General features: G+C 35.5%; 3 protein-coding genes across 10 annotated transcripts; 2 read left to right on the plus strand and 1 right to left on the minus strand.

The window, feature by feature from the left end:
• Nucleotides 1-221: 221 nt before the first annotated feature.
• Nucleotides 222-5,107, minus strand: LOC100743705. Its single transcript, XM_033320694.1, has 5 exons — nt 4,405-5,107; nt 4,032-4,250; nt 2,591-3,184; nt 1,526-2,440; nt 222-1,235 (listed from the first exon to the last, which is right to left on the minus strand). The coding sequence occupies exons 1-5, from the start codon at nt 4,411-4,413 to the stop codon at nt 891-893; spliced, it is 2,082 nt and encodes a 693-aa protein (XP_033176585.1). The 5' UTR covers nt 4,414-5,107; the 3' UTR covers nt 222-890.
• Nucleotides 5,108-7,361: 2,254 nt separating this feature from the next.
• On the plus strand, nt 7,362-16,321 carry LOC100743344 (uncharacterized protein C1orf112 homolog). Of its 3 annotated transcripts, XM_003489466.4 has the most exons (13): nt 7,362-7,534; nt 9,185-9,326; nt 9,428-9,574; nt 9,897-10,117; nt 10,581-10,738; nt 11,130-11,323; nt 11,876-12,021; nt 12,110-12,236; nt 12,317-12,482; nt 12,709-12,940; nt 13,655-13,982; nt 14,087-14,287; nt 15,411-16,321. In XM_003489466.4, the coding sequence occupies exons 2-13, from the start codon at nt 9,237-9,239 to the stop codon at nt 16,029-16,031; spliced, it is 2,631 nt and encodes an 876-aa protein (XP_003489514.3). In that variant the 5' UTR covers nt 7,362-7,534; nt 9,185-9,236; the 3' UTR covers nt 16,032-16,321. The 3 variants fall into 3 exon arrangements, with proteins under 3 accessions (XP_003489514.3, XP_033176588.1, XP_033176587.1); XM_033320696.1 differs by lacking the exons at nt 7,362-7,534; nt 9,185-9,326 and having other exon boundaries at nt 9,509-9,574; nt 9,880-10,117; XM_033320697.1 differs by lacking the exons at nt 11,876-12,021; nt 12,110-12,236; nt 12,317-12,482 and having other exon boundaries at nt 12,714-12,940.
• Nucleotides 16,322-17,495: 1,174 nt separating this feature from the next.
• LOC100743943 lies at nt 17,496-21,361 on the plus strand. Of its 6 annotated transcripts, none has more exons than XM_033320701.1 (11): nt 17,496-17,514; nt 18,955-19,055; nt 19,143-19,259; nt 19,399-19,569; nt 19,653-19,753; nt 19,838-20,135; nt 20,205-20,369; nt 20,435-20,560; nt 20,644-20,827; nt 21,079-21,126; nt 21,208-21,361. In XM_033320701.1, the coding sequence occupies exons 3-11, from the start codon at nt 19,143-19,145 to the stop codon at nt 21,279-21,281; spliced, it is 1,284 nt and encodes a 427-aa protein (XP_033176592.1). In that variant the 5' UTR covers nt 17,496-17,514; nt 18,955-19,055; the 3' UTR covers nt 21,282-21,361. The 6 variants fall into 6 exon arrangements, with proteins under 6 accessions (XP_033176592.1, XP_033176591.1, XP_024223406.2 ...); XM_033320700.1 differs by lacking the exon at nt 17,496-17,514 and adding an exon at nt 17,954-18,157; XM_033320699.1 differs by lacking the exon at nt 17,496-17,514 and adding an exon at nt 18,204-18,305.

Here is a 21,361-nt window from a genome sequence, read left to right on the forward strand (position 1 = left end):
GCAGCGTGCGAGCGGAGAAGCAGAGCTTGCGAGTGGCGTTGCCGAGAGAATGTTGATTGCGTTTTGGGAGAGTCGAGTCGTATTCTAATCATCTAGTTGTGCTGCTTTCTGTACGTTTGGCGAGAATAGCTCAGGTTGAACACCAATCGCCTTTTCTATCATCCATTCCTTTGTAAACACACAGTATATCACGATATTACATATATATATATATCGTTCTATATTATATTCTATATATATATATATATGATATACGAGTTATGTATAAAATGTTGCGGAATAACGAAGTGACAAAAGAAAATGTCTTTTTCGTCTTTCTACAAGATCTTTTGATATCGTTACTGATAACTGGATTGCGAATTTACAAGCAGAAATTTCTTTCGTATACCAAGCATTGTAAACCTCTACTTTGTATATTTTCGCGTGCTACGCGCATTCTATGTATTTTTACAATTTTAAATTTCCCATAAATCCATTAAAAATTTATAATCCAGCGATGACATTGAAATCAAAGATATTTTGTTGCCAATGATATTAGGATCAAAGATATCTTGATACACTCTTGTCGTAAATCTTCTACCATAAGGAAGATAACATTTGTCAGTAAATTAAAATGCAAAGCTCTAACTATCTAAAAACTGGAAGAGATGATTTTAAAATTAAAAAGATCCGTTAAAAGATAAGACAGGCTTCTTATATATGCGTGTGTGCATTTCTACAAAGTCTACGAGTGATCTACGGCAAAGCAGCTACCGAAGAAATAAAATTCTGAACTAGAAGATAAACTCAACTTATGAAATTGTCCACAGCGAGACAAGTAGCCTCGAGTGATCAATTAATTTCGAGCAAACCATTTTTTTTTTTTTTAACTAAAAAGCGTTCAATGTTCGCTATCTACCTGATTTGATAGATTTGCCTGTGCTACTCAAAGCCGAATTAATCGAAGTTTTAATAATTGATGTAGTAGGTAGTTTGCTGCGTAGCTCGTCGATCAACTTATCGTCTCTGGGTGAATTCTCGGTATCGCTATCGCTGTCTGCAGAGCTAACAAGGGATACCATTGTAACGATGTCCATCGTTCTGGAGTCGATCGAATTCCTTACACGGCCAGCCGATTTATTCCGTGATTTTCCATCTTCTTCGTGTTTCGAGTTGCTTCCTCCCCAGAATCGTCTTTTCGCGCTTCTGGATCGCCTCTTCGATGGCGCCGATCTCACCGCTCGATTTGACGATATCTAACGTGTTAATTCGTATTAATCGTATAAGAAAGAAACTTCGAAAGCATCGAACAAGATACGTAATAATAAATCAAGTATCTTGAACGATCGCATCCACGTAAGATAGAAGAAATATTACAAAAATTTCGCAAATGGAATGGTTTTCATGATGAAGATAAAATGTTTTTCTAATTTTTATCACCTCCGTTTTGCCTCTCTTTTATCGCAATGATGTCACGTTTCGTGGAAAGTACTACGGCGTGTCGCTTAGGAAAAGCTGTGTATTTGAGAAAAAAAATAAAATATACCTTCGTCAAAGTCGTATCTATTTTTTCTATCGCGTTATCTTTACACTCCATATCTTGCTCGCCCTGATTCTTGTTCTTCCCCGATGAATCAATCACTATGTTAATCTGAACGCGATTATTCCCCGAAGTTGATTCGAAACGTCGCTGCGGAGGCGCAGAACAGGTCCTTCTCGATTTTCCATCGATCTTCTGGCTTTCCATCGTCTTCCTCGAAGGTGGATTCCTCTCGTTCACCGAGCTGCATCTCACTTCCGACGAATTTCTCGAAAACGTAGCTTTGTCGATCGTAGAACTATCTTTGTCCTCGGTTACGGTGCTAGTCGATGGAGTCTTTTTAATCAAATTAAATCGATCCGCCTCGTTTGTTCTCTGGATCGTCGTTGTCTTATCGTCTACCGAAGCGTCTCTGCTTTCGATCGTCGCTTTAACCCGCGCGTTTTTCTCACTTACGCGAATCAATTTACTATTTGCAGCCATCTTTGGCGTTACGTTCTTCTCGCTGACCAAATCACAGCGAAACTCGATCAGGTTTTCCTCCGACGCGCCCCTTTTGTTCGTAACGTTCTCTTTGCTCTGTACGATCGCTCCGGCTGAAGTATCTTTCTCCGTAGCGGTACGATCATCGATCGACGATTTGTGCGGTACGTTTTTATCCGACATAGAATTCCATCTGAACTCCGTTGACGATCTAATTGGGTCGAGGAAGGCTCGGTTGGTACCGCTATGAAAGCTCGCACGCTTTTGTTTCGCCGATGAAAAATCCTCCTTCGACGCTTTCGTAACTGCCAGGGTCGAGTTTTCGATTTTGATCGACGGCAACGTTGTGTTTGCAACGCGATAATGCGAACAGTCGATGCTTGCCGACGACTTTCTCTTCGTATTGGTATCGTCGATGTTCGAGTCCCTCGATGTTTCCTTGAAATAGAAAATAATCCCAATAGAGGAAAAAACGAGGGAATAATTGCTTGAAACAAGATAATCCACTTGTATCGTATTAGTATATGAATAATATTTTTTGTCTATCAGCTTTACAAAACCTAGATCTACGATAATATCCAATTATACCTCGTTCAATTGTTCCTTTTCTACGTCAGCCTCTTCTCGTTCCATATTCTTCATATTTACAGAGACCTTGCTTTCTTGTAGAACCTGCTTCGTTTCAGTGGAGGATTGTAGAGACAGAAGCGACAATTCTCTGTCGCTTTTCCTCGAAGTAATCGTATCGTTGTTCTCTGATAAAAGTCTCGTTAATTTGTTAGTAATAAGCTCCTCCTCTTCTTTTTCTTCTTTCTCGTCCAGCATTTTAAAGTCGTTAAGAGGTATTTCGATTTTAGCCTCGTTGTTTTCTCGTATAGGAGATGATGGGACAGTGGTCGTAGTATGATTGGACATTTCAGACTCGCATCTTTCATCCACGGTTTCACGGGCAAGAAAAATGTTAATGTTGGCTTTATTCTTCTCGCGATTTTTCCAAGCAAGCCTCAGCCTCTCGGCCAGTTCTAATCTCGAATAAAGGATCGTTGGTTTGTCCATTCCCGCGAAATCCCTTGACCTTCGGGTGGTCGATTTGGATCGTCCAGGAATTTGACGAGCCACCACTTCAACTTGCCCAAGTTCTTCGTCATTCTTTTGGCGGTTTTCCTTCCAGGCAACGCGAACCTGAAATTCGTTGGCCACTATCATAGAATTAATTCTCAGTTAGTATCATTGGGTCGTAGACGATCTACGACGGTTTGAACCGAGTTACCTGATATCGAAATGCATCGTTTTAATTTATAACTTTGTATTTTAAAAAGACGTATAGACCATCAATGATGTTTGTTAGAATTTCAAGTATAAATTAATATCGCGTCTACTCCAAAGTTAAATAATTCCACTCAAATCTAATTCAATATATAGTCACTGGGACTACGGGTATTTATGTACCTATGGAAAATGTAAAGACGAAAGAATGCTCAATTTTGTAGAACGTATAAAAATATCCAAATTATGCAAATTATACATGCGTGTAATATATAGAATAGAGATATTCCAAGTAAAGTATACTTTATAATATCTAATAGGTAAAACAAATTTCTATGTGAGTATTCATATTTCTTTAGTATCCAAATATTCTCTTATATCCAAAGTATTCTTTTACATCCAAAGTATTCTTTTACATCCAAAGTAAAGTACACTTTGTAATTTCTAATAGGTAGAACAAATTTCTATGTGAGTATTTATATTTCTTTAGTATCCAAATATTCTCTTATATCCAAAGTATTCTTTTACATCCAAAATAAAATATACTTTGTAATCTCTAATAGGTAAAACAAATTTCTATGTGAGTATTCATATTTCTTTAGTCGTATCCATAAAAATATACATTTGTATAAAAGTTCACGGTCTGGTGCTCATCTACAATTTAACGGTACCAGTCGTACAGTATAAAAAATATAATAAATACAATATGTCAAATATAAAAATAACAAATAACAAGAAATATCGTCAAAGAAATCGAGGATACCTTAGGTCTCTCAGAGCCGGATTTACCGCTCGTTCCACGCTTGCCACGTGCGAAGGGACTCGCGCAGATTTCCAACGATTTGTCATCCTCCGCGGATCTTTGTCGTCTAATTTGTTGACGACGAAGCGCAGGTGGTTGCAAGGACAATTGTCTGATCGGTCTGATCGGTTTTTCGGATCCTGACATTCCGATGCTGGCAATCGCCTCTGAGGCTACATTCTACGATAACTTTACATTAGCTTTCTACCATATACCAAACAAAAAAAAAAAAAAATAATCGACGAAGCAATCGTATTAAATATTATCAACGTTATCGATAATTTTAAAACATACATTCGAAGCATAATAAATCGGTTAGTAAATCGCTACTCACTCGACCCATTTACGATTCATACGAAAGATCGAAACGTAAGCGCGATGGATGAACTTCCATCGTGGTGGCGGCGCGAGCAAACGCCGACTGACTAACTTCATCCATTGCCCTCTGACACGATCGTTCACCACCACTGCCATTTCACCGATTTACCTTCGTGTTACCTGCCTACCACCAGCAATCGGTGCCCGTGTACACCCACAGAGTCACTAACACGTTGTCGTTTCCACCCGCTTGCCAGTGAAGGGGTGGTTGAACGATGTATTGCTCCGTTTAATTCGAACGACGCCCGACACTACCACACCTATACTTTAATCACAGCCACACTGTGTTAGGGAGGAATGTTAGGGTGGTCGAACTCGCTCGCGTACGCTAACTCGACATGCATTGCCCTCTGATTCTCGATCAGTGGCGTAACGCGAGACGCTCAACACCCCGACGATAGCGATGGTTGCGCTTTTTCAATTATTTGTTTTATTTTGTTTCAGAGAAATACTCGATTTTGAGAGTTTAGAAGTTCTTTTGGGGAGGGGGGAGGGGGAGAAGGTTTAGAGACGTTTGCGTTTAATTGATATCTTTGCTGCCTTGGCTGGTCGTTGGACAAAACGTCCTACCCATTCATTTTGAAATACTTGAGAAAAGCTAAATCTTTTTGCCGTCTTGGCGTCTTTGTTCTTTTTCGTAGAATTAAAAATAATTGGATAACTTTATTTGAAAGGTGGAAAGCACGGTGTATATCCTTTCTTTACATCGTATCTTTTTCCCCACTGAAACGCTTATCTCGTGAATAATGGTAACGATAATAAATATATCAACGTATTTCGTAAATAAAAAAATACCAAATAGGTGGTCGTTTTAATTAAATTTTTGTCGATGAGAAATACGATTTAATATCTTAGAATCAAACAATATAATTCAAACTTGATTCAAATACGATTGTTCGATATCGTTTACGACTCGCGACTTTACGACTTGTAGTTAAAATTTAAACTAATTGTAAGCGTGTGACTGTACGTGCTTAAATTCTGTTGTCTCAATCGCTTAATAATATAAATAGTATGTTCAATATTGTGTGCAATACGAGTAATAAGAATTATCCGGATATTACATATACATCGCGTAAACATTTGCTGATTTTTCATAACACGAACATGAACAAATGTTTAACTATATACGGCCCTTTCTAATTAAATTACAGGAATTTTTTTTTAACTAATCATAGACTATTTTTAGAATAATACACAATTTAACAATAAAAACACTCTGACTAGATTTATATCTCTTCCAATATTCTTTACGAAGCACCTTTCCCATAATTCGAATCTCAAAATATCGAACAACGTTTCTTCCAAGATAAGCGTTCAGAAACTTGTATTTCACGTTCTCCGTTAACCATTCGATGGTGTGTAACGAAACGATTAATTGACGATAGACAATTTAGAAAATAATTATTTCCTTATCGTCAAAGCTTTTTGCACTCCTTTCAATTATTTCTGGGAAATGAATGATCGTAGAGAAGCTGGCTTCTCCACGCCAGGTTCTTCACCTGCTGTAAACTTTCGAAAGGTCTACAAAATTCTGGAACACTTGCTGAAATTCCTATTGTGTTATACGATCGATCTTTGTAACAAACGTTTCGAAGGAATTTTTCAGAAAAAGTAGAAGTTCGTTTCGAGAAAATTCGCGAGCGAAATCTCCTTTAGGGGGTGCGAATGATTCACGTTGTTTCGTTAACCGAGGATTGATATCACGTATAATGACACTGATGACGTGAAATTCACAGCACCGTAGCCTCGCTCTTTTCTTTCACCTTTCACCGTCAAAGGGTTAAGAATCGGGAAAATTTTCCTACACGAAACCCTGTCAGTTTTCTTGCATTTAAATAGCATTTAACGCGTGAAATTCGTTCCAGAAATAAATATACAGGATGCCCGATTATAAACAGAACGTGCAAATTACTAGTAAATTATTCACCGTGAAAAAAAAAATGCTTCATACAAGAAACGAATGGCTTTGAGGAGGACGTAATTTGCTGTAATTAGCTTCTCTGTAGATGGTCGGGTCATACGAAATTGACGTACGTTTCTCTAAACGGAGTCATACGGTTTTAAATACGATAATCGATCCGTCTTGGTATTTCCTACAAAAAAGTGTTGACCTATTTATGCCGAAAAATCATTGGTTTAGAAGATGTTTTAATCTCATTAAGTATCGCAAAGTGACTTACACATTGACAATCAAGGTGCCTCTGAACATTTAACAAAATAACATTTGTAACGATATCGATTGACGTTCTCTCGTCTATCTACTATAGCATTGTAAGAAATATACCCACTGTAATTTCAGGAAAGTTACAGGCAAGTGTACTTACTATTTAATATCATTTTGCCATATTCAGATCAAAATATCTTCCAAACTAACGATTTTTCGACATAAACAGGTACCGTTTTGTAGGCAATGTCAAGACGAATCGATTACTGCATTTAAAAATATACAATTCCATTAAAAAAAAAAACTCGCGTCATTTTCGTACGATCTCTGCTCGGCTATCTGCAGAAAAATTAATTTCCACCAAATAACGTCCCCCTTTGGAACCATTCGTCTTTTTCTATTTGAACCATCTTTTAATATATCGTTAATTTACCGCTACTTTGCGTGTTCTCTTTATAATCGACCATATGAAACATCAAGTGTGTCAATAAATGTAAAAGATTTTTATAAAATTGTCTCTTAAAACGATACCACGAATTCTAATTGTAATACCATGAATTTCACAGAGAAGAATAACTGTGATCGTACGAGGCATCACTTTTATCTCTTACACCGAAATGCCTTTGAAATTATTTTCTGATAATGCGAGTGAATTAAGGCGCGCGTGAAACGTCGCTACGTTCTAGAAATGCTTTCACGCTAAAGTTCTTTCTGCTGAAATATGTGAATTTTATATGCTAGGTTTCTTCGGACTGTTGCATCAAATCGAGCACGCGTCTCCCTCTACCGAAGGAGAGCCAGCGACTCGATATTGTTCGTCGAAGTTATTGCGATCGTGTTCGAGTTCCATCGAAAGGCTGGATCTTACTGGAACGTGTCATACGAGCAGCGAACTTGAATTTCAACCAGCAGTCACCAGGTATTATTGATCAAAACTTTACCTATCATCTGACAGCTTGTTGTCCGATGTTACCATGGCATCGGCGATCATTCGAATTCGTTTTCCTCTCGTTCGTCTCTTTCTTCCTCGCCCCATCGCGAAATCACACTTCACCGGAACCTTCACCGGGTGAGGATTTAAACGAGAAACTTTCGCCGTGGAACTCGGCCACGTCGAATCGCCGAAAATTAAGAGAGCCCAGCCATTAGCGCTTGCAACCCTAATTGCCCCTCTTATCGGCGACTTCGACGTGTTGAGGCCAGGGATGGGCAACACCGATGGATAACTCGTCCATTGGAATCTGTCTTTATTTTCATTTCCGATTCTTCGTCCTAATAAATACTTAATAAAGTTACCGCAATTGTTATTTTAATTATAATTGTACGACGGTTGCTTAATTTTCACGTGGTTATTGTTCCTATAGATCCAGCTGTCGATATCGGCGGACGAAAGAGAACTTACGAAATAAGAAATATAGAAAGACGTCGTAATTTTAAGAAGTGAATTTACTTTTAATAAGAGCAATGAACAAATATAACGATTACCACGGAACAGACGACCGTCGATCATATGGTGAAAGATTTTCAGTATAAAACATTTGAAAATTCACAGTGTATATCATGATAATCTACTTATTGTAGTTTAGTTTAGTTTCTGATTATAGATACCGAGCTTTCTATTCGTTAAATGCCAACATTGTTACGTCCAGTTATCGATATTACGATACGTTTGAGACATTCAGACTAGAAGCATATTCGATATAACGAAGAAAGATATAAGAAATATTCGATGCAACGATTGGTTACATCGTGATATCTTGATCTGATTTGCAAATAACGTACTTCCCCATCGTTGCACGATTAATACAGCTTATCGAAATAAATTAATGCCACGAACTCGCGCATTCGAAACGAATGCGTTTGGCTTAGTTTACTTTCTCCCTCGATGTCTCGTTATCATAAGGAAGCCCAATAATCGGCCTTGACGAATATAATTTCGCTTGCTTTACGATTAATTACGTAATTTAAATTACGAACGTAATTTTACCAGAACCGTGTTAAATATCGTCCTATGCGAAAAATGTTTCGACCATGCGGTTCTTTTTGGTAAAAAGATTCGGTTTTTACGATTCTACGAATCGAGTTTGTCCATCCCTGTTCCGGTTTCTGGAGAAACGACTGCCTATCGTGCTCGATCGGAACTGGAAAGTTCGACTTGCGAGGCTTGCCAAGAAATTTTCGAGGCCCCGTTTCACGATCGAGCCGTCTCACCGCGATTGATGGACGCTTGATTTGCCCGCGACACGAGAAACGGAATTATAAATTATTTCGCCAACCATCGCCTTGTACAGTCAAGACACGATTTACCTATATCCAGAGAAATGTTATCTTTTAATCTTTTGGCAAGTCGAACGCAAATGAAAGGGAAACGGCTGCTTTAACAGCGGCAATTAATCAGAAAAAAAAGGAGATGATTACTTTCGTATAAAAAGTAGAATGATTTCGATCATTCGAATTATTCCACGAATAATCGTTATTGTTTATTCTCAGTCGATTGTTAATAACGAAATTATATGTATTATAACGCGCGCAATGCTCCTATATATTAGAAACATGATTTTTCACGCAGGTATCGAAGCTCAACATCAGAATCGAACATAGAATTTGTATATTTCAAGAAAATGGCAAGCGAGACTTCTTTTACCGCTTTATTGGAGGATTCGTTTTCGGATAATGACAAAAGTACCGAGGATTATTCGTCCAATTTAAAAATATCCTTTCGAACAATGTTATATTCTCACGTTACTATTCACATTCTGATGATGCAAAACCATTTACTTCTACTAATTATCCTTGACGTAACTATGATCACGACGCTTTGGAGAACCTGACCGAGAGATACGACACGGAGTTGTTGCAACAGGCTCTACAACGATCTTTGTCCTCGTGTTCGGATAATTTGCTCGCTGAGAAAATTTTCAACGAAATACTTCCTTTCGCCTATTATCTTTTATCCGAGGTAAAGTGAATAATATTACCTTAAAAATTGATATTAATTCTGTTGCGGTCTTCGAATTTACGTATCTCGATAAGAACGTTTCAACGATCGAAGAAAGTTCTTAGCATAAAATCGAAATTCAAAATTATGCATATCGATGATGATTATCTTGCAATCTCTCCAGATTTAAGAAACGTTTTAAAGATAAATTCTAGCATAAATTCTAGCAAGAATAGTTCAAAGAACGCGGCAGAATTAATTAAGAATCTCAAGAGATGCGAACCTCGATGGATATTTGGTTCGACCAATCGTTGTATCTTTTGAAGTTTCTTCTTGTTTGAAGGCTCTGAAGAAAATTGGCGAAACGATGAATACGAACGCGGATGGACACACGGTGGAAGATACGAAACGACAATTGGTCGTGTGTCGCGAATTACTAAGTGTGTGGGAGAATTCTATGGAACGCGTTTCGAAACTCTGTAAAACATCTGCCACTGCTTTTAAATGCATAGTGGAGAACGTGCCTCTTACGATTAAACTAATATTCGAACATTGTAGAGCAAGGTGAGGCGAATGGTCAGAGACATTCTCGATTATCTTCCCTTTTTTCTAACGCTGTTATATCAATAACTTAAGTTTTTTTTTTATTATTATTTAATTTGTACTTTACAATTTCCCCAGATGAACATTCGGTAAATTTGTCTGGCTTAATCGCTAAATAACACGTGGATGGCTATCCCCAGCTGGAACTTAAACAACGTTGTTGAATCGTGGATTTTTATGCTTTTATAGAAAATTTAAAAGCGAAAATTCAAAGTAGAACGCTTGTTATTAATATTTTTTGGAGCGAATAATATCTGAGATGAAAGAAATCTCTGCTTACGTTCCATTTCTTTAATTGCATTCGTGAAAATATGAATTTGCATAAATATCCCTAGTTCAAATATTGTTTAATAATATTATTCTTGACTAAATAAGAACAGCTGGTAAATACGAATGTTTTTTTTTCACTTGTCGACCTTTACAGTAAAAAATTGTACGGTACTTTATTCGAGGACGTATCGGAGGAATTAACGAATCTATTTCGCAAGGCGAAAACGATCTTGACTCTATTCCTGGCCACTTTAGAGAACGTAATAGTCTTCGACACGGATACGGAATCGGAAACGGAACTATTGGTAAAAGGTGAGCGATCCTATTACGTCTTAACGATTCTTTAACCCGAACCATCTTTATCTTTATCGAGTACGTCAAGTAGAGGAAAGAAGATACCGTTGCTCTGTTTAATCCATTAATGGCCAACGTTGCTTTAACGAAGTATTCCATTTTCAAGTTTTCAAGTTACCAGGCTCTCATACTTTTCGATTTTCAGATCATTAGATTTGTAGATATTCAGATCTGTTATTGTGCAATAATGTTGTATTTACGTATTTGTTATATGTTATTTCAACGTTTGGTCCTTAACGGTTTAATCGTTTCACGTATGTGTACATATCTCAGTATTATTAATTCTTGCCAATTCATTGTTCTAATTAAACTCGATGTTTTTTATTCATGCGTCTCCTATTGAAAACAGTAATCGATTCGATCGGATCGTTCGTTACCATCTCGCGCGAACTGGATTTGAAAACGTTCGTGGAAACGTCGAAAATATTCGGTAAATTGGCGATTACGAATCAACATCACGTAAAACGAATAAACGCTATGAACGTCACTTTGCAGCTTACCCAATTCACAAAAGATGTATCCTCGATGCTGCTATTTTGCCAGGTAAGTTTCGAGACAAAAATTCTACGGTTACACGAAAAAATTATTTTACTTTTGTATTATTACAAAGTTGATATAATAAAATCGTTGAAATGAACCAAAGTTCGATCTGAACGTGTATCGAAATTTGTAAAACTTCGTTTTTTAACACCCGAAGAATTTAAAAAGAGAGAAAAACAGAGATTAGATTATGTTTGAAAATTTACATAGATACACGATGCGTCATATTAATCACATCTATCTATTTGTTGATTCATAACAATATAGATCGTATCTGATATTTGTTTGTATAGAATTATTTGCTACTTGATCAGTTTTAAAATATTTTTTTTTTTTTTCGTCAGCAGACGTTCTGTTTGTGGTTGTGTATTGTGTATTTTAACAATCTTAGATAATTCGCAATAACGCCTTTTTCCATTGTCTCAGATAACAAATATCTTGAGGAACAAGCTAAAAACGAAACGACTATCTAAACTAAACACAAAATGCTGCACTTGATAGATCCATAAAAATATTTGCTTTTTCCAAGTTTTTTCTATAATCATCTTTACGTAGGACTCAAGTGATCGGGTACAAGAACGAACGATAAAAGTTATTGGACACTCGTTAAAAATTTTGGACAGACTGTTTGCAGTTTATTGTTCACACATAAATAACGAAATTCTTCCGTGTGTGATCGAACTTTTGCTAAAGATGCACAGGTATATTTCTTTTTTTTTTTTTATTTGATTTCTCGATTTTTGTATCTTACGACCGATTAAAGGTTTTTACATCGTTCTTTGCGATCAGGTGCTCTCCGCTGTGTTTACAAAACTCGCAAATTGATAGCAAACTGATGGATCTAATAAACATTCAAATCTCGAAGGGATCGGAACCATTTTTGAATACCGTTTTCAAATCATCCGATTTTAAACAGGTTCGTCGACAAAATCTAACTAACAGATCAGTTTAACATAGAAAGTTCGTATCTTATTCGATATCCCTGAAATATTTTAGGCGTTCTTCGATTATAGAAATCAGGCAAATATCGATAATTTAGGCTACCATCTGTTAACGGTTAATATCATGAAAAAATTAATTTACATGCCATACGAGCAACATTGCAAATGGACATTAGGCGCCGAATCGATCATCGATGTCGCGTTAAGCAACATTAATCACTGTAAGTACTACAATTTTCGAATCCTACCTTTGGTATCTATCAAATTCGAGCAAATTTTTCATTATAGAATTTTCAACGAAACAAATCTTCTTAACTTACTTGATCTTTTAACATAAACCTCGAGAAACAGGTTTTACAGAATAAGAGAAAGCTGACGTTACACATAAAGAATTCTGATATTTTCTAATAATCTCGAGAATTATTTTATATTTGTACCGTTAAACAGTGCAGGAGGAGATTTGCGTGGGTCAAGTGAAATTACCAGGCGTACACGATATTGGAGAAAGATCGAGATCCGCCTCGATATACGAAGCCACGATAGTACCAATTTGTGGACTGATCAGTCAAATTCCTGCAGACGGATTTCACGCTGTAGAGTTGATTTTATTGAAGCATTTATTAAGCAATCAACTTTGGAGTTCTTTGCTTAGTTCGGATATTTGGTGCTTCGTCGGCCGGTTTGTAAATCGATCAATAAATTTTCACAGTTGATGTTAAGTTTCGGTCGTTCGTTCTTCGCTTCTGAAGTAAAACACTACGCCAAATACGTTCTCGATATAGTTTATCTTGTAATCAAAATGCGATCATTTAGAAAATTCTATGATATTACAATGCCTGGTCGTTGAATTAAGATCACGTACGGAAATTTCGCGCTTTTAACTACGCAAGACTATGTTATAAATAGTAAATTGTCTTCGATTATCAAGATTATTACGCAATATAAACCTAAATTCGTTCATCGAACGATACACTCGTATCGTCATAGCGAACAATAAGCAAATTCGTTCGACTTACGTGCCATGCAAGATATTTAGAATCTGTTGAAATCACTCGTTTACTCGTCTCTGATCATTACGTTACTGAATTTGGAAAAAAAAGAACTCGAGACACGTGGAAAAATAACGAGGACATGGACCAAACAGTACGAGCTATAATATAAAGAGAAGAGACGTAAATATGAAACAAAAGTTACTAAAACGAATACGTATAACATTTTAGCGAATCTTTCGATTTTGTTAAAAAAGTAAGAAATATCAGAAACTTTGGGTGGTCGTAATTCGACGACAAGGAATTGTATTTCATCAAGTTAAAACCGATTGTTTCTCCGATGTAAACGCGAAAGAATTTTCTGAACATTGTCTGCTTCTTCAACGTAACATTCTGTTTTTCAGTATTGGTTCTTTAGAACTTTGCGCTGGTCACGTGAAATACCTCTTGAACGTTTATGCTGTTTTAATGAGACGTAGCAACAGCCTCGAGATCGTTATGTTGGAGAACTTGATTGGAAGATTGTACAATTTGCTCCCGGAGGAAATGAAGCACACCGTTATAACGGAGCTCGATGATCTGGAAAATCCATGCTGGCTGGCCGTCGCGCGATTTTTGCCCCCGAAAACAAAAGCGTTCTTGCAGAATCGATTGGCATGCGTATTAAACGAGATACCGCGCTCGTTCGTCGAATTACAGCGACAGCCTACTGTACAGAATTGGAATCGTATCGTATGTTATCTTATGTTCAAGGATAAATTACATAATAAAAGGATTTGATAAATTTTCGATCTCGATCTTACGAAAATTTTAATAATCATTTTCCTCGTTAAAAGACGATGCTGATGTCGCTTATCGGAAAACTCAACTACACGGAGGAGAAAAATACCATCGATATTCTATCCCAAATATGGAACTCGATCGCAAGCACGATCGAAATTTTCGAAGGCAAACAGCTGGATGTGTTATCGGAATTTACGTCGAAACTGTTGAGTGCTACGCAGCCTGAAAAAATTCAAGACGATACTTTCTTCTCGGTATGTACATTTTTCCTCGTTTTCCTTTGCTGTATAATTAATCTTTTAAACGATCAGCTCGTGTCTTGACATGACATGATGTCCGGTCCAATAAGAACCGGTGATCTTCTCGCGTTATAACTTCGCTCAAGGTTTCACAAATAAAGTAAAAATTCGGACTTTAGATATGATAGTAAAATTTATTGTACGAATCCAACAGAGTAACGGATCAAAGTGTTATAACAAAAATGTGTCGAGTGCTGATTTGGGAGGGTTGTTATACTAGGGTTTGGTCCCTCTGAAGAGGCTATCGTCGGCTATCTATCAGACACGACTATCTTGTTACTATCTGGTTATTGTTTCGATGGCTGTGACATGCAGGATGTTTTATCTATCCGTTTCTAGCAATGCAATATACACGTACAATATAGTGTGAAGTACGGATATGCATGCGTTATTAGACAAGGACAGAACAGGACCGATGCCTGCACCGACCAGTACCGTTACAGTGAATTCCGCCTATGTAGTTGTGCACCGAGCTATTAAACTCGTTTGACTCCTATTTATAAACAAAAAATAAGTGGTCGACGGTAATGAGAAACAAAACAGGAAATACATACCACGTTATAAAACATACTACAGAAAATTATATCTTTAATTTAGTTGCAATTATGGTTCCAATCAACTATTATGAACTCGTTATTTTTTATTTATTTTTCAATGAAAAATGTTCAATGGAATATTTATCTTGTAAGAAAACGTGAAACTTCGAACGCTTGGAACGGTTGCCTGGCTTCCGTCACTCTCTAAAACAAGTGCTATAGATTAAATCCTCTTCCAACATTTTTTTGTACAATCGTCAATGTAGACAAATTTCGAAAATTACTCTATGCGTAACGTTTTATATAAACTTAAGGTTATATTTTTCTGCGATTCGCGTAATCCAGACTGATTTAATACTTTCACATGTTTCATTTATTACGTAATCGATAGTAATTCGTACCATCGATGAAATTACCTTACGAAAGTTTATTTTATCGATAAATCACGCGAACCGCATAACGAGTCACGATCTATGCTTTAATGGTTATGGTTATGGTTATGGTTAACCGATACCATAAATAATCATGTTTAATGATTTCAGATCCTAGAAGCAGTTTTAACGTCGCTGTTATGTCTCCCGCCACACGTAAAGGCAGTAGCGTCGTATTACTTGAGAAACAGTATCGATTCCTTTGATAACTGTGGGATTAAAACGGTTAATGCATTAACGGAGCTCAATTGTCGACTTTTGGAAGATGAAAATCCATGGGTACGACAGGAAGCTTTCGAAACGTTTGATTATGTAGCTCACATGTGTCCGAACGAGGATCTTGTGACTAAAATGGCAGCCGCGGTTACAAGAAAGTCGTCGTTGAGAGATTCTTTGCCTGCTTATCTTTCCGGCACGATTTATTACGAGCTTCAGGATTTTTCAGATATTCGAGATTATTTGCAACATATAGCGAAACATTCACAAAATGTTTACCATGTTTGTAACAATTACGAGGATTGTCAAAGGGACCAAAAACTCGCTAAATTGGAAATCGAGTCTATCGAAACTTTCGATAAAAACTCGCCTTTAAGTCAGCTCGATGAACACGTAAGCGAAATATGTGACGAATTGAATGATATATTAAAAAAAAGTAGTGATATAACAAATCACGTGATGCGAAGACTACGGTTAATTTGCATGAAGATTTTGGATCTGACTGAATCCAAATAAGTCGTATTCGAATACATTTTGTATAATAATTTCTAACTTTTTATGTCGGAAGAATAAGCGCGCAAAATGATCGAACAAATAAATATAAATACTCTTTTTATTTTCATTAAGAATCCTTCACAATTGTGCTAAGAATAAGAACAATTTAAATAAATCTTCTTAATAATACCTATATTGTAGAAAAATTAGGCCTAAGATCATTTTATTTCTTTAATGTTAATTTTTTGCGGACGGCGTCGCTCGACGACCGATCATCGCTGTGGACGAGAGGTATTGGTGCGCGCAGTTGAGAAAATATACACGTTGAACGTTTACGTTATTCATTGTCGAGACTTGTATCATTTTCATCGATATTTAGTTCATCATCACTGTCACTATTACTAGAAATATCGAAACGTCCGAGCCGATTCATTGTTGAACAGAGTTCGTTTCTACTGTTTAAAGCACTGTCGTCGTCTTCTTCTTGTCAGGTTCAAAATAATGTTCGTCATCACTACTGTCACTATCGAACATATTCTTTCTGAAACTTTTAGGCATCGTGCATAAGGTATTATAAAAAATATATAAAAAGCTTTCTGATTCATCTGGCAATGTCATTGAAAGATTGAAATTCGTTCTGTCTCGACTATCATCCTGTGTCACGACCGGCATACTTCAAATCCGACGAACTGACGATAGAGATAAAGATGTGGCAGCACTCGACGACAATGTATATCGCTAAAGTGCCTAATGAACCATCAACATCCCAACAGTCCTTCCATCGAAGGTTCTAGAAGAAAGAGCACGTGGCAACGATCGCGGACGCCTAGCAAATGCATGGAAGGTGGGGATGTTGAGGGATGAGAAAAGAAAATAATCGGATCCGATCGAAAGTAAAATCATAAGAGTCAGTCTTGGAAAGTCACGCCTAGAGTTCGGAAGTAGATTGTGAAGTGTATTGATGTTAGAAAAAAAAATAAAGTTTTCTTTTTTATTTTTACCTTAAATTCCTTTTTTTACTTTGTTATTTTACGTGACACCTGCATCGCGAGGATTTCTAAAGATCTATAATTTTCTTTTATCAAAAACATAATACTACTGTTTAGTTAACTATATCCATGCGTAAATATGCATAAGATTATCGCTTAGAAAAATAGACGTACGCCTGCCACTTCAAGATAACTGTCCGGAACAGATTCGAACGACTATAAAAAGACTTGGGCGGCTATTTGCCGATACTCGTCCGCAAAAGATTAAATGTATGTGTATATACAGATATATAAATTTATAAGAAATTATTAGCCCACTTTATGTCTTACATATATTACACTTTATTATATATTAACCACTTGCGCTACCAATAAACTCACAGTTGCGTGTGCCCTGCGCTACGATATAATACACGTTGAGACGACAAAGTAACCCGTCACCGCGTCTGCGAGTGCAATCTTTTAAGCAGCGCCTTAGTGCGTTGGTAGGGTCTTATATGTAGAGTTTCACACAGGTATGAATAAATGCTCATGGCAATAATAGCATTAATCACGTTATTTTTATTTCTGCGACAAATGCCCATCGACGTGGTATACACGTTGCTGGCGATTTTGGAACAAAAACATCTCGACGTACGTGGCACGTCTTTCTAGTGCAAGTAATTAAATAGCAAATTCCAATATTACAGAAAAGTCTATGAAATTGTTTTCATATTACGTAACTGTTGCACGCGAGGATTTCTAAAGATCTATAATTTTCTTTTATCAAAAACATAATACTACTGTTTAGTTAACTATATCCATGCGTAAATATGCATAAGATTATCGCTTAGAAAAATAGACGTACGCCTGCCACTTCAAGATAACTGTCCGGAACAGATTCGAACGACTATAAAAAGACTTGGGCGGCTATTTGCCGATACTCGTCCGCAAAAGATTAAATGTATGTGTATATACAGATATATAAATTTATAAGAAATTATTAGCCCACTTTATGTCTTACATATATTACACTTTATTATATATTAACCACTTGCGCTACCAATAAACTCACAGTTGCGTGTGCCCTGCGCTACGATATAATACACGTTGAGACGACAAAGTAACCCGTCACCGCGTCTGCGAGTGCAATCTTTTAAGCAGCGCCTTAGTGCGTTGGTAGGGTCTTATATGTAGAGTTTCACACAGGTATGAATAAATGCTCATGGCAATAATAGCATTAATCACGTTATTTTTATTTCTGCGACAAATGCCCATCGACGTGGTATACACGTTGCTGGCGATTTTGGAACAAAAACATCTCGACGTACGTGGCACGTCTTTCTAGTGCAAGTAATTAAATAGCAAATTCCAATATTACAGAAAAGTCTATGAAATTGTTTTCATATTACGTAACTGTTGCATTAAGTTTGACGTAAATAAGTATACAAGTGTATAATGTGTGAAGTAAATAAATATATGGTATAAGTACGTGCATAATTACATATACATATATATTTTATCTTACATATAATGATATCCTATATGAAATTAGCAAAGTGATCTAGACATTCGAATCAGTTAAGGACTACGATATTATTAAAAAATGAATTTCAACTGATATCTGTCTTATTAAAAAAGAGTGTATATCTCTATTCTTCGAATCGCTTTTCAATCTCATTGACATTGCCGATAACAGCGTATAAATCGCGAAGCAAAGCTAAACTTCCGTAGTAGTAACTTCGACAGTGAATTCATCGGTTCTGAATTCAAAGCGATTAGGTTTGTAACAATAAGTGTTTAGAACGCTATTCGTGAATTTGCTCCATATTTCAATAGTGATATGTATTTTATTATTAAGTGTGTACCTAACAAGTATGATAATTATATTTTTTAAATAGTATAATATCGATTTCTTTCGATTTATGCCATGTAACTGTTTCTTCCAAAGCTTATAATTTATGATTTTGTTGCAGTAATATTCAAAAGGAGGGATTTACATATTACAAATCAAACGCGTCATATATTTCCATTGTTTCTTTTTCCAAAAAGAAAAACACATTAATATATCTTTAAGGTCTTTTTTATTATAATCTTACATAGATTGAGAATGTTTTATTTATTAAAATATTAAATATTAAAATATTGTTATTCGTATATACAGATGCAAAACGCGGAAATGAAGAAGTGTCTTCAAAGTGATGAAATAATCAAAATATGTAACATGTTCATATCGCTACAAATTGAGGAGGTAAAGAAAGTTAACGAACAGTTACGACCAGTACGTATTCCTGCAAAGAAACTATATAATTAAATATATTGTTCATAATGAGATTATACCAAATATTTAAAAACGGAATAATGACTTAAATTTTCTATTTATATTCATATGTATTGTTATAATTTGATTTAATAAATAGGTAATTGAAACGCTAATAAATCATATGAAATCAGAGGATTCACTGTTTGAAAAAATGTACCAACAAATTATTTTCTGTGGTAGCTTCTATAAAGGTACAAAAATAGAGGCACCAAATGAATTTGATCTCAACGTTACTTTAAAGCTCCCTATCAACTATAATTACATAAATGTAAGCATGTTTTTAGTTAGTTAAGATGGGTATTAAATTATGTTTAATTTTATATTGATATATATTTTCTTTCTACTATCTAGTATTTGTCAGATCGAGCAGGTTTTGTAAAAATAATTATAGGAGATAATGTGCAAGCACGTAATACATATACATATAAAAATCTTACAAATAAAGAAATGAGGTTACACAATAAACTATAATTATTAAATATAAAGTATATGAAGAATTTTATTACACTTTTATGTGAAATATTATTGTTTTCTAGACAACTTAACAAATTAATATATAATAATTTCGTGGATCCAAATGCATTTCGTTTCTGGATTAAAGGAATTATAGACAAAGTTTTCAACAAGCTACAGAAGGTTGAAGATAGATACAGATTACTAATAAATAATTCTTATATAGTAAAAATTAAAAAAAGTGAAAGTGGGCCTGCAATCACATTAATAGTGAATATTCCACATAAAACTGAGGACATATGTGTTGATTTAGCACCATCCTTACCTTTTGATATAAATATCATTCCAAGATATATTACAAAATTTGATGAACTTGGAAGGGTTTGTGTATTTATCACAGTATTTTATTTATATAAAGGCACTTGTATTATAAATATTTTTTGTCTTTAGTGTCGAAATAAAAACTGGTTTGCAATCCCAGTACCAGTACGTACTGATTGTAATGATAGTGATTCTAGTTTGGCATCCCTTTATTGGAGAACTGCTTTTAGTCTTCAAGAAAATGAAATCCTTGCAAGATATGGTCGTGTAAAACAAGTTATACGTTTACTGAAGGTTGCTTAACAAAGTATTTCATCTTAGTATAATTATAATATTTCTGACATCATTGTATTTTTTAGAAATTCAGAAATACACAAAAGATGAAGAGTATAGCAAGCTATTACATAGAAACTACATGTTTAAACAAACTGACAGAAATAAATATGAGCATCAATACAATATCTTTGGCATATTTCTTTTTTGAAGTAATATAAACCATATTGAATCAATATACACATAAAATTTATAAAGTATTACATGTTTCCATATAAATTATTGCTGTTTTTAGATGCTTAAAGAATTACAACATGTTTGTGAGCAAGGGAAGCTAGACTATTATTGGAATGAAAAGTACAATTTATTATCCAGAATTAGCCAGATGGAAATGTATAATATAGCTCGACGTTTAAAAAACATCATTAAAGATATTGAAAAGAATGCAACGGATAAATATATATTGGCCAAATATATTTGTAAGTTATGTTGTTTAAAATGTGTCAAATTATATTAAAATACGTATTTGTTTTATGCGACTTCCTAGCGTTAAAACTTGATACAAATAAGTGGATTTTGTCCCACATGAATATGTAAAACATTTTCTTTGCAAATTCTTTGCTAAAACATTTATAAACATATCGTTTAGAGAAATAGGTAATGATTATTCACAATGATAACGTCCTGCTAGTCTGTATCAAATCTAAAGCTATTATTTTTTACATTACAGTAACCTCGGAAGAATTATTGTCATTAAAGAATAACATAAATAACCCAGGTATATATTAGTTATCATAATAAAACAATAATTAGAATAATTACGCACTGTACTAGTTACGTCATTATGTATGTATTATAGGTAACATAATTCCAACTGACGAGAGAAACAATGATACAGACCAAACAAATCAGACCAGTTGTGTAATCTTCTAATTTTCCTGCGCGTTTATCAGACCAGTTCGTAATTAAACGTGTTTACATTTTGTTTTCTTAAACATGAAGTCTTAAATGAA

This window comes from Bombus impatiens, unplaced genomic scaffold (genome assembly GCF_000188095.3).
Source record: "Bombus impatiens unplaced genomic scaffold, BIMP_2.2 scf_0325, whole genome shotgun sequence".
In the NCBI taxonomy this organism is placed as follows: Eukaryota; Metazoa; Arthropoda; class Insecta; order Hymenoptera; family Apidae; genus Bombus; species Bombus impatiens.

Excerpts from the sequence above, each read along its gene's own strand:
- LOC100743705 (XM_033320694.1), bottom strand. Across the intron at positions 3,185-4,031 it reads CCGGCTCTGAGAGACCTAAG|GTTCGCGTTGCCTGGAAGGA; the intron begins GTATCCTCGATT and ends AACGAATTTCAG. Across the intron at positions 2,441-2,590 it reads AAAAGGAACAATTGAACGAG|GAAACATCGAGGGACTCGAA; the intron begins GTATAATTGGAT and ends TTCTATTTCAAG.
- LOC100743344 (XM_003489466.4), top strand. The coding sequence starts at position 9,237 with ATGGCAAGCGAGACTTCTTTTACCGCTTTATTGGAGGATTCGTTTTCG. Across the intron at positions 12,483-12,708 it reads GTTAAGCAACATTAATCACT|TGCAGGAGGAGATTTGCGTG; the intron begins GTAAGTACTACA and ends ACCGTTAAACAG. Across the intron at positions 13,983-14,086 it reads TACAGAATTGGAATCGTATC|ACGATGCTGATGTCGCTTAT; the intron begins GTATGTTATCTT and ends CCTCGTTAAAAG.
- LOC100743943 (XM_024367638.2), top strand. The coding sequence starts at position 18,198 with ATGCTCATGGCAATAATAGCATTAATCACGTTATTTTTATTTCTGCGA. Across the intron at positions 20,828-21,078 it reads TATATTGGCCAAATATATTT|TAACCTCGGAAGAATTATTG; the intron begins GTAAGTTATGTT and ends TTTACATTACAG. Across the intron at positions 21,127-21,207 it reads GAATAACATAAATAACCCAG|GTAACATAATTCCAACTGAC; the intron begins GTATATATTAGT and ends TATGTATTATAG.